Below are 15,988 nucleotides of genomic sequence, written 5' to 3'. Positions count from 1 at the left end.
GCTGTGGATGGACAACAGCAACTTCATCTTGAAGTAGTGTTGCCTCATATGATGATTGTGACATACATTTATTCTTTGTTTGTTGCAATTGTAATGTTTTCCCCTCAAAAATCTGTCGTTCTCACGTTTGGCAAAGTTTTATATAGGCCTATATTAGGCTAAGAGTTAGCTACAGTTCAAGATCATGGCAACATGCGACTAAAAGGAAGTTATGGGAATTATATGAAGCTCCAAACAAATCACCATACACTGTCAAGTGTTAGAATTAATTTTTGAATCTCATATTTGTTCTCTCAGCAAAGCTATAAATACATTCAACATAGCCACTGGGTACCTCTAGTGGGAGACTTGTAGTAGTGCAAGACTAAATGTTTCTTTAACTGCCTAGTGCTCTAATTACAACATGCCAGACGTTTTAAAAATTATTTTAGAGGTATTTGTTTTGGGGTCGCAAACTATTCCCGCGTGACGCAAATTGTCATTTGGTGCTTTTTCTGTTAACAAAATATATTTTTGCTAGGTAAGTTTGTAACGAAGTCATAGCTAATTGTAGCGTTTTGTTTATTTGTTCAAGTTTAGAGTTTGTTTTTTATCTGTTTTGCTCATGTCTGTGTTTCTATGTTGGTTTTCAGTTTGTTAACTAGTTCAGTTAACTCTCACTTTCCCAGCCTGTTTGTCACCATGGTCACCGATTAGTTTAGTTCTGTTCAAGTGTGTTAAGTTCATTAGCCCCTCTCGTTTGCTGTCTATTTAATAGTCCAGTCATTTTAAGCCAAAATGGGGGTCAACCTTGAACAAATTGCAACAGAACCAAACTCAACTGATTTTGTATCCTCACTATGTCCTGAGTAAGGAAAAAAAAGTCCAGAAGAATCCCATTAGGGGAAAGTTTTGAAAAAGACCCAAATATACCCTACGCCTATTCATTCTTTTTCTTACTTGAAAAGGGTAAAGAATTTACCCTTTAGATATCACCATGAAAATTTGTGAGTTGATTACTTACATCAAGACAAACAAAAAATGTATTACAAGTTTTTTGAAATTGTTTGTTAACATGGACAAACAGTGCATAATCTAATTACGTATGTGCTAATTTGCTTAAATACAACAGGTCTAAACATTGGGAATAGCCAGGTGAAAATGTCTTGTTGAATCTTGTTGACATATAACAGTAAAATATGGGGTCTGAATAGAACCCATTTAGACTACCCATGAGCATGAATACATAGAGTCAGGAAGAAGTACTTTAGAAACCAGCCTTTATTAATTATTATTGCAGTGATGGGGTTTGGGGCTGGGTCCGTGGGACTGTTTCTGGGGATTTACTTTTTATTTTGCCTACCTTTTGTCTTCTGCATTCTCCTTACCATTGTCTCCTGTTCTTCCCTCAGACTCGTACCCCAGAAACAGTCCCACGGACCCAGCCCCAAACCCCATCTCTTCAAATTAATGGCTGGTTTCTAAAGTACTTATTCCTGCCTCTGTATTCATGCTCATGGGTAGCCTAAATGGGTTCTATTCAGACCTTAATATTAAGTATTTTACTGTTATGTGTCAACAAGATTCAACAAGACATTTTCACCTAGCTATTCCCAATGTTTAGACCTGTTGTGGTATTTATGAAAATTAGCACATACGTAATTAGATTATGCACCGTTTGTCCATGTTAACAAACAATTAAAAAAAACTTGTAATACATTTTTTTGTTTGTCTTGATGTAAGTCAACTCAGTAATTTTCATGGTGATATCTAAAGGGTAAAATGTTTACCCTATTCAAGTAAGAAAAAGAATGACTAGGCATATGAATAGGCTGTATTTGGGTCTTTTTCAAAACTTTCCCCTAATGGGATTCTTCGGGACTTTTTTTCCTTACTCAGGACATATTGAGGATACAAAATCAGTTGAGTTTTCTTATGTTGCAATTTGTTCAACATTTTTTCATAAAATGACTGGACTATAAGGCCTGTGTTTCTTTCAGTTCTCTGTCAGTTTTTACTTAGTTTTATGTTGGTTGTTCAGTTCCTGATCCTTGTTCCTGTGATTCTGATTTGTTTTGAGTTTATTTCTAAATTAAGACTGCTGCACTTAGATCCTGTTTCATCTCTGCTGCAACTGCAACCAACGCTAACACTAATACTTACAGCATTTGACATGTTTGTTAGTGTACCGTCCAATAGTGATTGTAAAGGAAAGCGTAAAGTAGCGTAAGACTATGGTTACCAAGTTGCAATAGTGGTTGAAACATTTGACCTAAATTATATACATGAGTTCCTGTTGGGGGACAAGCCTCAAAATCGAGGTCAGACCCCCATAATTTGCTTGCAGGTAGAAAAAATGCAATGGAAGTCAATGGGGTCCAACACCTGCTTGTTTTCTGACATTCTTTAAAATATATTCTTTTGTGTTCAGAAGAAGAAAGAAATTAAAACAGGTTTGGAACAAACAAGTAAATGATAGCAGAATTTTACTTTTTGGGTGAACTATCCCTTTATCCAACTACTGCCCACAACAGTTGATGCAGTTCCACGCTGAGTTCTCATAGCCTGAGATTTATATTAAAAAAAAGGTAAACAATTTTTAAAGTCAGACAGCTGATTTAAAGCATTTGAAAATGAGATTCCCTTGTCCTGAAATGAGCAGATAGACCATTTGGAAGATGAAATATTAAACTGCCACTTCCATCATGAACAGAGGAGGGACAGGAACTCAGAAACCAGACAAGCATGGCCACAAAGTTTGTTGGTCTCTCCTCTTCGTTTACAATCCCACTCCTTCAAACGCAATGAACTGAAGCAGATTCTATTTCTATGCTCAAGTCCTTGCCTGTCTTCCTTTAGGAATGACGTTATGACCTTGGGCCATGTGACGCACTCACACTATGTGGATCCTTCCGCCAGGGCATCCTGTAGCACAGAACTTACAACAACAATCCCAATAAGTGTTTAGCCCAACTCACTCTAGGAGCCCATGAAGACTAAGACATTTCTAGGAAGTTTTTACCACATTTGGCCTGATTTCAGAGGTTAGAAGGTCTTAAGAGAGGTTACAGAGATCCAACATTTAGCCATCACAGTAGGCTACTTAATATTCAACAATATTATTGATTTAACTGCACTGACACTATTGTTTGAGAACTGAACTGAGATGGCATCACTGTTTTCTGCAGAATTGCTTTATAGATTAAATTAACTAATTTAATGACGATCTTTACAACCTGAATCAACACTAAACTGACTTCAGCTGAATAATGACTATTTTCTTAAAGAGCTGCTGTACAGTCGAAATGCATTGTTGAATCATTTTCCTGTTATCACTGTAAAGCTACTTTGAAACAATTTGTTTTGTATAAAGCACTATGTAAATACAGGCGACTTGATTTGACTTAAGACTCCCCTAACTCCAAATTCATCAACTAGCCCATCAAGAGTACTTAGATTTATGGAAAGTTTCAACAAAAAGTTTAAAAACATTTAATGTAAATTATAATTCATGTAAATATTTATAATTTACCATAAACAAATAAAAATAGACAACTCTTGTTACTGTTTAAATAATAAAATATATATTTGTAACAAATCAGTTGGAGATCGCTTTAAAACAGATCTCATTACTTTTTTGTTTAAACAGAAGCAATATTTACACTGATTGCATAGCAACAAAACATTATTTAAAAGAATACAGAGAAAGAAATCACAAATAAATATGCATTTGAAGACTGAACAAAGAAAACAGGCAAAAGTTTGTAAAAGTAGTAAAGGTGTTATAAGTTTAACATACAAAACTGCACACGATTAATTGATACAAAATAATAAACAAAGCAAAAGTACAATTCCAGTGTTGAAAGACATTTATATGTTATAATAGTCTCAATTAGTCATAGTTCGAAAACTAAAAAAAAACCTACGTTAACAGGTAGATTATAACAACAAAACATTTTTAAATAATTTCTTTTGAAATGTATAACAGCACTGGTGAGATGAGGACACTGTACACTTTTACATGCAGTTTTACAAAACAGTACCAGAAGAAAATCAATTATTTACAATCAAAACTGCAGCAAATAAAAGATAATGAAATGTGGAAATATGGCTTAAGGCAATGTATGCTACCCCCTAGTGGTATTGGAATAAATTACAAGAAAATTATCATTACCATTTAACAAAAGTAAAATTGTGCACAGAATCTACTATAATTAATTAAATAACATTTATTATTATTATTATTAATGCAGTCCTCTCTACATCCTGAGCAGATATGATTATTCTTAGTGAAAGTGAAAAAGGTTCATTCACATTAGTCAGGAATTGTATCTAAATGCAGCAAATTTGAAACCTCATCCACACAGCACTATTTGGCTTCAGTATGAGTTGATTTTTTTCTCCTTTTTTTATAGAAAAGGGATGCTTGGTGTTTTCAGAGGTATTGCTGACTCTATAAGATTTTCTATTACATGAAATACCTCTCAAACATTCTTTGATTAAAAAGTTCCCAAAACATCTAAACGTTCAATACAGAAGTGGATGGTAAAGCTGTGATTTCCATTTCGATGAATACAAAATTTCAAGTATGCAGCAATCAACTTTCGCAGAGTTGAGAAAAAATTCCTGTAAAGTTTTTGATCAAGTAATAACAGATTGAGTGTTTTGTGCAAGAGCAGTTTGAATATATTGACTATGAATAACTATGAAATAGGTAAAAAGAGAAAAGGTTTAAAAAATATATGACTAATATCAATAAAAAGTTAAATAGTTGGCATGCTTGTCACTATGTCTCATGCTTACGATTTCATTATGATAAGCTATAAAGTTCCCTGCAGAATGGCAGATACGTTATAAATATAGTCTAACGGACCAGGTGTATGTGCTAATTGGTTTCGAGCTCTTCACCCTTTCACTGTCCCCCAGGTTTGCAGGGTAGCGTGAGGCACAATGAAGTGAGGAGGGGCTTTGGGTACAACATAGTAAGCGAACAAAGGAGAAGGTGCCGGTGGGCATACGGTCGTGAAGAACATGCCTCTCTTTTTCTTGTACTGAGGCCACATCGGTGCAGGGTTGTAAAAGTACTGCGGGCCAGGGATCTGTTAATGACAGAGAAAATATTTTACAATGTCAGTTTTAAGACTTGTCTTAGGCCTTTTAGTCAAAGGTATCGTAGTTTGTGTTCAAAAAGTGCAGAGAAAACAAATCTAGCAAGAAGTGAACATAAAACCAGTTGGTTTCTAAAATAGAGGTTTTTTTGCTCTTGCTAGTAATTCCAACATTTCAGCCTTCCTCACTCTTGAGTGTAGTTTGCTGAAGTGAGCTTGTAACAATGCATCATGGTATTTACCTGAGCTGTGGGAAACTTGTGTTGCCCTTTTGGCTCCCTTGCTTTAAATCTCGTTGTAGAAACTCTGTTCCCCGCTGTTCTCTTCTCCACTTTTTTCGTTTCGTCCTCTTTCACCTCCTCTTCTGTATCACTTGAGACTGCTGAGCCGCAGTCAGATGAGGTCGCTGAGTGGTAGTCCGATGTATCCACTTGGCTAAAACTGTCATCCTTATTCGAGTGCTTTACCTCATCCTCGACTTTAGCAAACTGAGCCACTGTAAAATATCTGCCGTTCTCCCCAGACCTGTGGAAACATATGAATGTAAACCATTACTTTAATATAACTAGTGTTAGGGTGTGTTCACACTTGATTCGATTAAAACGAACCCTAATGCGATTGCTCTGTTAGTGCGGTTCATTTGAATAAGCGTGAACGCTGCTATCCGAACCCTGGTGCGGACCGAGGCCGCTGAAAGATGGGTCTCGATCCGCTTCCAAACCAACTCTGGCGCAGTTCGAATGATATACGAACGCAACACGGACCAGACAAGATGCGACCCTAAAAAGGACCGAATGCTCAAGCATACCTGTTTTTTCTCGTCATAGTCGCGATGTTGTCCATCAGTTTGGTACAGGCATCAGAACTGCATCTCTTCACAGCAGATCGTTTGTGTGTGCGACAGAGGGATTCCTGCCATTATTTTAACTCCTTTACACATTTTATAAGCTCTTCACGAGTTCTCAGCTGGTCAAAATATGTAGGCTACGCACATATAACGAGTGCATTTATCCCAGCACACAGATCGTTTTGGATGCTTAGCGGACCAGGGGCCTCATTTATAAAACTTTGCGCAGGATTTGCGTCAGAAGTGGCGTACGGATGAAACATAGAACGTGCGTACGCACAGAAATATTCGGATTTATAAAACCGTGCGCACGCACATCCTACGCAGTTTTCCCTTAATAAATCACAATCAATTCTAAATGTAGCACAGCTTTTGTGGCTTCATGTCACGCCCATAGTTGCCCATAAATAGTACGTGAAACGCCCACAAGTTAATATTTATCGATTGCGAAATCATGGCAAACACAGAGAGGAAAACCAAGAAACGTAACTTCACTCACGCACAAGCGTGAAGCGCAAGATCAGCCATGGCATTTATTACCATCCATTTGATTGCATCTGACAAGCTATAGATGTGTTATGAGGATGAATTGCATAACATGCCAATATTATTGCAGAACATATTTCACTTTTCTTTTTGCAAATATGTGTTAATTTGCATTTCTGTTGTAATCTTCGTTTGATTTTGTTTGTTTTACACTGCAGATCGATCAAACGGGTGTTTGTGTAGGCTGTTAATTGTAAGACTTGCTTTGTGAAGTCTTCATGTTATTTATGAGAGGCAGTATTGCCATTTCTTTTACACAACGGTCTACAGTTTCACACACACTTTCACGCGTTTCTTCCATCTGCCGACGGTGTCGCCATTTCTCATTTCACCCGTTTTTGTGCGTACACCTGGGTCAAAGTTTGCGTGAAGGACCGCACATTTTCCCGTCAAGTTTGCTTTTTATAAATACCAATTATTGCGTAGAGAGCGGCGTACGCCTTCTTTTGTGCGTACGCAACGTTTATAAATGAGGCCCCTGGACTAAATGTCCAAACCAAGCGAACCGAACTACAAGTGTGAACACACCCTTAGATCGCACTTCACAAAAAATATCATATTCATAAAAAGGCCTATAGAAACAGTTCTTTAATTTATCAAACAACAAGTATTTAATTAAAATATCATTCAACTTACCGCACACACACCTCCAGTGGGTCGATCCAAATTGTGATCTCCCGAGGAAAGCCCAACTCACTTGGCTTTAAGCCGCTCTCCATGCATGCTTGTGATACTGATTCATCCCAGGGAATTGTGCCATTTATTCTGATGCATCTGAGAAATCCAGGAGAGGGTAAATAAGTTCATATTGTAAATGGTTGCTATGTAGGTTTGTAGGTCTTTCAGATATTACCTTATGTAGAGTATTAATAATTTCCACTTTGATCACAAATTAAATGATTTCTTCACTTTTTTTGACTGAAAGCAGGCATGAGCATGCAAAAGTTTGTGGCCAGTAAGATTTTTTTAAAGGAAATTTCTATTGCAAATAAATGCTTCTTTGAACTTTCTAATAATTAAAGAATCCTGTTTCCAGACAAATATTACGAAGCACAGCTGTTTTCAACATTGATAATAATTAGAAATGTTTCTTGAGCATCAAATCAGCATATTAAAATGATTTCTTAAGGGTCATGAAGACTGGAGTAATGATGCTGAACATTTCCAGCACAGAATAAATTGCATTTTAAAATATAGGCTATTAAAAAATAAAACATTTATTTTAAATTGTAATAATATTGCACAATATTACTGTTATTACTGTATTGTTGATCCAATAAATGCAGCCTTATTAAGCATAAGAGCATAAAAACATGAAAAAAATCTTACCAACCCCAAATTTTGAATTACAGTGTATAGTGAGATAATGCTGACAAAGCTATTTTACATCGTATTTATTTAATATTCCTTTGATCAGTGCATTACTACGATAAAAGGAAGGGACATGTTCGGGTCACTTAGTTTTTTCGTGGCCGTGACTTTAATGCTTAAACAAACTTGCCAGAACAACCTGGCATTATGGAGATTATCAAAAAATGTAACTTTTATTTTGAATTAAGAATAACAATGCGACATTAAGACATGGCTAGGGTTACCTGTACGCCTGTCCTTTGCTGGGGTTGTCTGGGTACCAGTGGTCTGAGAACTTTTCGAGCAGAAGCTCTTGTAATTTAGTTGCGAAAAGTTTGGCTTTAATTTGATCCACACCTCCACGCTCCACTGCCAAACCTTTCAGAAAGTTTACTCCAGCACTCACTTCTCTCTTCATTCTCGCCACTGAAAAAAAAACGGAAGAAAAAAAAACATGAAAAGCTGAAATTCCTCTTTGGGACTATTATATTCAGAAACCACAAAGTTAGGACATAATAATCTCTGATTATCCGTTAGTTAAGTCGAAAAATTATAGCATTCTTATTAAGAATAGTGTATTCAGTGTAAAAGTGAACTACGCAAAAAGACTAGACATATAAAGCAAATATGCAGGCCTGAAAAAAGCACGTTCTTCATGGCTTTTTTAAGGTTATAATAAAAGCATATTAGTTTTCAGTCACTAGCCAAAAAAACATGTCTTGTCAAATGAATAAATGTTTAACCACCACCTGAAACATCTACCCATTTGTATAGGTCATCTCTATAAGCATCTCTGATAGGGGAACTTCCCTAAGCAAGGGTTTCTCTTTCCTCTGACACTTGCTGAAACTGTGTCAGCTGTCAGAAGACTTGTTATACTGAGAGAATGCCACTGCCATAATTTGCATTAAAGGCAAAAAAGATGCAAATAAGGAAATAGAGTTGCTCTTCTTCCAACAGAATATTGCTAAATAAGGTTTACAGTTGCAAATTAAGATAAAGAAAAGTGCAAATAAACATGCATGCTTTGGACACAATGCAAATTAGTGTTATCATCGTGCTAGACATTCATGCTCCAAGACATTAATATGAGGTCATATAATGTTCTTTAGCGTAAACTCTCACTAAAAAAAAAAAGTGTAAATATTTTAACTTTTAAATTAAACCATGTATAAGTTATGTTTAAATGATTAAACTTTTTATTATTCAATTGACAGTTTACTTTGCGAAACATGCTGGCCTACTGACAATTCATTAGTCTTTGTTAATTCCAAGAAAGAAAAAAGAAAAAATTACATATAATTTAAGGATTTACATATAATATTTATATCACACTAATTAAACCAAATTAACAAATATCTGCCACTCTAAACATGCTGACTAAGGTTGTTGGATTATGCAACCTTTGAGGAACACGCTATGAGTCTACTCAGACATTAGTCAGAATGCTGATTTAAGTTGCACAATAAGTCATTCAAGAGTAAGTCTGCACAAGGGGCTCATAGAGCTAAGATTAATTCTATTTTCAACCTACACCTCAAACTCTTGGGCTACTTGTGACGGAATCTGCAAACTCAAGTAAAGCAGAATGTCTTAGTGTAATGTGCATGGGTTTAGATGGGTGAGTCGTGAGCAGGTCAACAGGTTCTGAAAGTTTTGTCTAGGCTATATTAAAGTTTATAATCCAGTAACAGTCAAATGTAAGGAGAAATTGTGAATCGCACGTTACAAACTCAGTGTAGATCATTTTAGGCATGTGTTCTCAAAAGGCAAAGTTCCAGACAATAGGGAGAGCGGGGCACAAATTAGCACGGGGCTAGTTGTAACACACTTGTTTTAAATACTTCCACACATGCTAGCATGACGAAACTTAGTGTATTTACTAGTTGCCATATCAACACTATATGAGAAAAAAATTCAGAAATCTTTGGAAGATATCACCGAACATTTACTTAACCATAGCAAAAGTAAATTAGACAAATCTGTATGTTATTTAACAGTTGACATGGTTCTTTAATGCTTCGCTAACTAGCAGAAGACACTAGCAGGGTTTAAATCCCAGTTGTGCAAATGGGGCATGTTGTAACTGCGTTACAATGTGCCCCTATTAGAACTATGCTATTATTTTCTATACTTTTATGAATTCTATTGAGAAAACATAAGAAAAGGGTGAATAAAGACTGAGAGTCAATGTTCAGTAATTATTAATTATTATTATGTTTTGAACCATGTTGTATAACTGTGTTTTCTTGTGTGTTCGTTGTCAAACTAAAAAATTATTGTATTTTTAATTATTTAAAAAATGTCATTATTTTATATGAAAAAGTTAATAATTATATTTTATTGAGAAAATATTTTAGTTTGTCTTGTATATTTTTTGAGTAGTTCAGATAGCATTTTATGCTGTCATATGGTCACGTTACATTACAATGTGCCCCTCACATGTTACAATGTAGGCTACCCCACCTATGGGCCTTGTTGTCACATTTCACTTCCATTCTTTCGGCGTTGTATAAGAACAAAGTATACACTGTATTAATAAAACAAAACCACCTAATTGTACTAGACATGTGTGAAATTAATGAGGGAAAAAATAATAACACTCTGAACTCAAAGCAGATTTACACAAACTGAGAAAGTCAAAAAGCGTTCGTTTGAGCCCCTCTTTCCCCTATTTATCTCCATCCATCAATTTTCCAAACCACTTGTCCTATGTAGTGACGCGGGGTGTTGTTTACAAACAATAATCAAATTCTGCTCTATTATTACAGTCTATTAAAACTAATATGTCTATTAAAAAGTAAGGTTATGAGCCCATTACTGTATAAAGGACTAAAAAAAGGAGCGCACCAAAGAACTGCTCTTCAGTCACGTGCTACACGCACCACATGCAATACTAAAGATGTTTAAGCAAGCGGCTGGGAAAGTGCATCATCGGAAATTCCCAACGAAAAACCCCCCAAATCATATGCGTGTGAGTGTATGTATATTTTACAGCCTATATAGGCTGTAGTGTAATAATAGTCATAGTGTAATTATCATTTTCAGACTTTTTTTTTATATTAATATAATGATAATAATGGTGCTAAACAATTGCTGTAACAAACTTAGGCTAGCCTACGATCAAGATAATCGGAGTTTACATTTTACATAGCCTACATCACATTTATGTTTTGGCAATTTTAGAACATGATCCATTTTACAACTTGATCCCTTAACTCGATCTCTTAAGAACAAATAAGAAAGAAAAACGCCAACAAGTATTTTAATAATATGATTCTTAAGGCAATTCCTTACCGATATAAGATGAATCCAAAATGACTCGATGTTTCGTTCTTTTAGTTCTACTTCCTCAAAACTGTTATGTCCAAATAGGCTCTCAAACCTGAGTAAGCACGTTGCTTCCTTGTTGTAGTCGGTTATTGTAGTACACCAGTGTTCCACGTTTCTTCATTCGTGTTGGGGTCGGTCGACCAACACGTCATTTTACCGTAAGTGATTAGCATATGACTCACTTCCTTGTCCATGCAATACAGCTTTACTCACTTTTTTACTACCAGCAGTCATGTCTGTTATTATGGCGCTGATTCATTTCAAACCCAAATATGGCCATTGCTAGTGTACTAGGAAGTAAGATTAAGGTTTATGATGATATTTAATCTGTATTTACCAATGCCACTGTAGATGTACATTTTGTTTTTGTTCTTGGTGTTTAATAAAAAAAAAAAGAAAAAAAAAAGGCTTATGTTGATTTTAAGAAGACATTGTAAAATAGGCTATTATCTATTAAGCATATAGGGTTTTTTTTTCTGTTGTGTGTGTTGAGTATGTCTGTTGCCAAATAGTTTAGATTAGTTTAATAATATATCTATATATTTTTTATTATTGCTAAACCTGATTTTTGGAACGTGTTAAATTATGATTTGTACATAAGAATTGTAAGAAAGGCTTAAAATAATATAGATAAGTATACATACCAAACACAAAAACAAAATAAACATATGGCTACACCAATCATCAAAACCAGAAAAATATAGTTAATAAAAAAAAAACATATTTAGAAGTTATAATGCGATTAATAAATTATGATGAAATTAGCCTACTAAATAATCAAGTTCATTAAACTAGTTAATAAAAAGAAAGTGAGGTGTGTAAGTAAAGAGTCTCTTTAATAATATAGTATTATATAGGCCTAACCATTATATAGTGCCATTGAACCGGCACTATATAAAAAGCAATATCGGTTTGGAATAGAATTGCATGACTTCAGGACTGATCAACTGTTGAACTTCTCCTGATGTGCAGCAGATGGCAGAATTGATCCCTTCTTTTTTCTCTCACTTCTGCTGCTTTCTCTTCTATTGCCCTCTGGGTAAGGATATTATGTTAGAGCGGGTTCATCAGGCTACATGTTAGATCAACTTGCTCAAACAGCCTATAGAAAACAGCATGAGATAAATGGTATCATTGATATCATTGCTTCCTAGTCACAATCAGTCACTTTTACACAGTCGGAAAATACAGAATGTCCCAGATGCTAAATGATGAGGAAATTATAACTAAGAGAAAGGGAGGTGGACAACGATTTAAAAAGAGAAAGAGGATCAGATGGTCATAACCAATATTCAATAAGATTTTTTTTACTGGCAGTGCAGTTAGGGGAATAATCAATCTGCCTCCATGCTGTAACTGGAATTCAAGAACAAAATGGGAAAACAGTGTGATTTCTCCTCATTTTCACCTTCTTCCATTGTCTTTTCCTGCATACATTCTTGGCTCCAGAACCCTTGTCAGTGGGTGATTCCGGTCCTCAGCTGGTGGACTGATTGGATTTTTCCTGGATGCATTTGAACAAGCAATTAATTTGGTCAAAGAGCCATGGGTGATTTGGCATCCCACTTGAATTAAGAGTGTGATGCATTCCTTTGACCTGGCACCTCGATCAGCCCTTGAGAGGTTGGTGTTATGTGAATTATAAGGAAGGAAATCATACTTGGTTGATTTGCATATGATTCATATTTTTTTCCAATATGAACTACATCTTAAATGTGACATTTTAGCCATTCGATTGATGATTTCCACAAACATTGTGTCTCTTTATCAAAATATTGTATTTGTTTGTGCACCCCAAACAGCCCAGCAACAGTGGCTCAACCAATGGCGTGAGTTTGGGGCAGGGCAATCTGTTTGATTGACCAATTGCAGAAGCGAGGAGTGTTCTGTCATATTTCTTATTTCTTTTTTTGCCATTTTAGGAAATAATTATTTAGTTTGGTAAGAATTTGTGCCTGTTTGACTAAAATGCCGTGGAAGTTACACACTTCACCTTTAATTTCTGAAAGTACTTTTTTGTTTTAGTCCCGTGTTTTCCCAGATGCCCAAAAGTACTTGGCTTATTATCTATGGAGTTACTTTTGTGTCTTTTTTATGCAATCAAACATACTGCATTTTAGAGCAAAACTAATTATATTGCAATAAATAAATAAAAATATTGCAAATGTTTTAAGATGCAGCTTCATTTGCAAGCAAAACTCTTCAACTCGCAAGCAAAGATTTTAGACCTGCAAAAAAAATGACACTAGAACAGAAAGCAAAATGTATGGTTACATAGAAAAGCACAGGAACTGCATTAAGGAAAGATAATATTTATTTGAAATGCAAAGAGTTTTATCAATTACTTTCTTTTTGTCATTAAAAACAGTCTTAAGAAGACTTATTATTTGCAATCTTTTATTTTTTTTAATTACAATATAATAGATTTTTGCTCTCAAACACAGTATATTTGATTGCATAAAAAAAGACACAAATTGATTAGTTAAGTTACTCCATAATTATCCACAACAATAACAGAGGTTGAAAAGTAGCTTGATGGTTATTTCTTTCACGTATTGCTACCAAGGCAAAATGGATCATATTACTCATATTAGAAACCACAGGTGCTTCGTTCGTAGCCATGGGAAATTATCAAGGCTATTCTTTGTTGCCCAGCTTGAGCTTTGCAGCAATAAATGACTTCTACACCGGCACATAATATCTGAAGGTAGTGTATAAAAATATAAAAACTAAATAAATATTCAACAAATATAAAAATAAAGATTTGCATTGTAAATTGCAAAATAGATTGATTTTTTATTTATTTATTTTTTGCAATATGATTAGAGCTGAATGTACTGTAGTATATTTTAATAATAATATTTTAAAATGTGTCATTTTCATAATGTTTTTATTTCTTGATAACATATTTTTATATCTTGAAAATAACCACTTCAGAATCCATTTTGTATCATTGAAGTCCTCAAACACAAATGCTGTGTGCTAGTTGCTTCACCTTTAAAAAATGTATTGATTTCCCGGGCTCCCAGCAAGCTTAATGCAATCGATAGCGATGGCCTTTCAAGATCAGCATCAGTATAAGCATACCATCCTCTCATGCACAGTTACCTCTACACAGTATCCCCCTCACACCCCCAGGTAATGATTGTCCTTGGGCAAAAGAACAGTTTGTCTGCATTAGGAGTGAAGTGTTCCTAATGGGATTGTTCTTCCACTCTGGTAATGATGTTATGTATGAAGGGCCAGTTTACTTTCTATAATGAAGGTGAAAGAGATTGCAGCACACTTCTCTTTGACCTCTGTTATCTGCCCTGTCTTTTCTCCCCCTTCCTTCCATCCCAGTGATCCCACCTCTCACCAATTCTGAAGCAGATCGATAGTTGTTTAGGTTTGCAGTGTGCTCAAAGATCTGCCTCGTTGGTTGTGTGGAGATAATGTTTGGTGTGATCTGTCCTTGTTAGGTCTGGGTGAGGGCAATCAAAAGAGGTGAGACTGTGATTTTGATTACTTTTGAATGGTTGCTCAATGTCATCAACAGTGCAAAGCTCTGTTGGTCTTTACATTGTGTAAGTACTGTATAATACTACTACATGTGCTGAAATGCAAGTATTTTGTGAAATTGCTTGTAATAATTGTTATTTTGGCAAGTCAAATCAGTTCCAGTTTTGATGGGTTGTGACATTTTGGCAAAAGTTCAAATAACAGAACAGCATAATAAGTTAAAGCTGCCGTCGGCAACATTTTTTTGATCATATTCAGTGAAATCGACACTATAATCCGACAGAACAACATAAATAAGGTGGTTTTAGAAAAAACCCCGAGCTTCTCCACCTGGAGCGTGTTATTTGCAAGCGGCAACATTCTGATCTGAAAAATGAAGCCTACCCGGAAGTGCGAAAAACTGCAATACATCGAAAATCCGCTAGGGCGAGGTCCCAAAAGGGAGCAAATGTCCATAGCCCCCACGTTAAAATGTCCGTTTTCACAGCATAAATTCATGTTTTTACAGGTTGGTCCCATGGACTTTTATTGTATTTTTCTATAGGTTCCGAGTGCCTGACAACCATGAGGGCTGTGAATTTTTTTCTAACTCGTTAGTTTAGATCGTATTTAGATATAAAATGTATGACAATAAGGGCGTGGTTAACTTTGATTGACAGCTTGATTGACAGCTGACAAGGCAGCGCCACGGAGAATGACAACATAAGAAGCGCCATTTTTTAATACAGTTGACATATAATACTACTGTTTCTGTATCATGAAATGTAGTTTTAAGAGTTTTTCAGGCGAGAATGTAGTTGTTTAAAGCTCAAATCTGTGGTTTATTTATAAAGATTTATGAAAATTGTATCCAGTTGTGAGATCCAGCGATGACCGGGCGCTCGGCGCTCATGTACCCCGCCTGGAACAGCCTTTCCTCGGCTAGTCGTTCTGAGGTTTGCCGCTGACTCTGGCGTCTCTGTAGTGGTTAAACATGAGATATAATTCGTCTTGTGTATATCTAACGGGCGATTTTTGGTCTTGTAAATCTATAATTTGTTCCCTGGCCAATCGTTTTGGCTGAGGGGAAGTTTCATAACTTTATAAGCTATTTAACTTTACCGTTGTATGGTTAGACTAGAGCGCTGACTTTGTATGTTTGACTGAATTGTTTGCTTTATTTGTATAGCTTCTTGTACCTTTTACTTATACTTTTATAATAGCTAATATTGATAAAACTGAAATTTAACAAAATGAGACTGGGTTGAGTTTTGTCATTTTAAATTTTAATACAATGAATATGATCTGTAATGTTGTTTACTGCAACATCTGTTGTTTAGTACAA

General features: G+C 35.5%; 1 protein-coding gene across 1 annotated transcript; it reads right to left on the bottom strand.

Moving 5' to 3' along the window:
- Nucleotides 1-3,456: 3,456 nt before the first annotated feature.
- On the bottom strand, nucleotides 3,457-11,288 carry LOC311067462 (maternal B9.15 protein). The gene is made up of 5 exons (XM_084089343.1): nucleotides 11,128-11,288; nucleotides 8,076-8,256; nucleotides 7,117-7,254; nucleotides 5,330-5,612; nucleotides 3,457-5,078 (listed from the first exon to the last, which is right to left on the bottom strand). The coding sequence occupies exons 2-5, from the start codon at nucleotides 8,246-8,248 to the stop codon at nucleotides 4,884-4,886; spliced, it is 789 nt and encodes a 262-aa protein (XP_083945469.1). The 5' UTR covers nucleotides 8,249-8,256; nucleotides 11,128-11,288; the 3' UTR covers nucleotides 3,457-4,883.
- Nucleotides 11,289-15,988: the final 4,700 nt, after the last annotated feature.

This window comes from Abramis brama (genome assembly GCF_963993115.1).
Source record: "Abramis brama genome assembly, chromosome: 17".
Lineage (NCBI taxonomy): Eukaryota > Metazoa > Chordata > Actinopteri > Cypriniformes > Leuciscidae > Abramis > Abramis brama.
The sequence above is the reverse complement of the archived record's forward strand: the minus strand, read 5'-3'. Positions and strand labels throughout refer to the sequence as shown.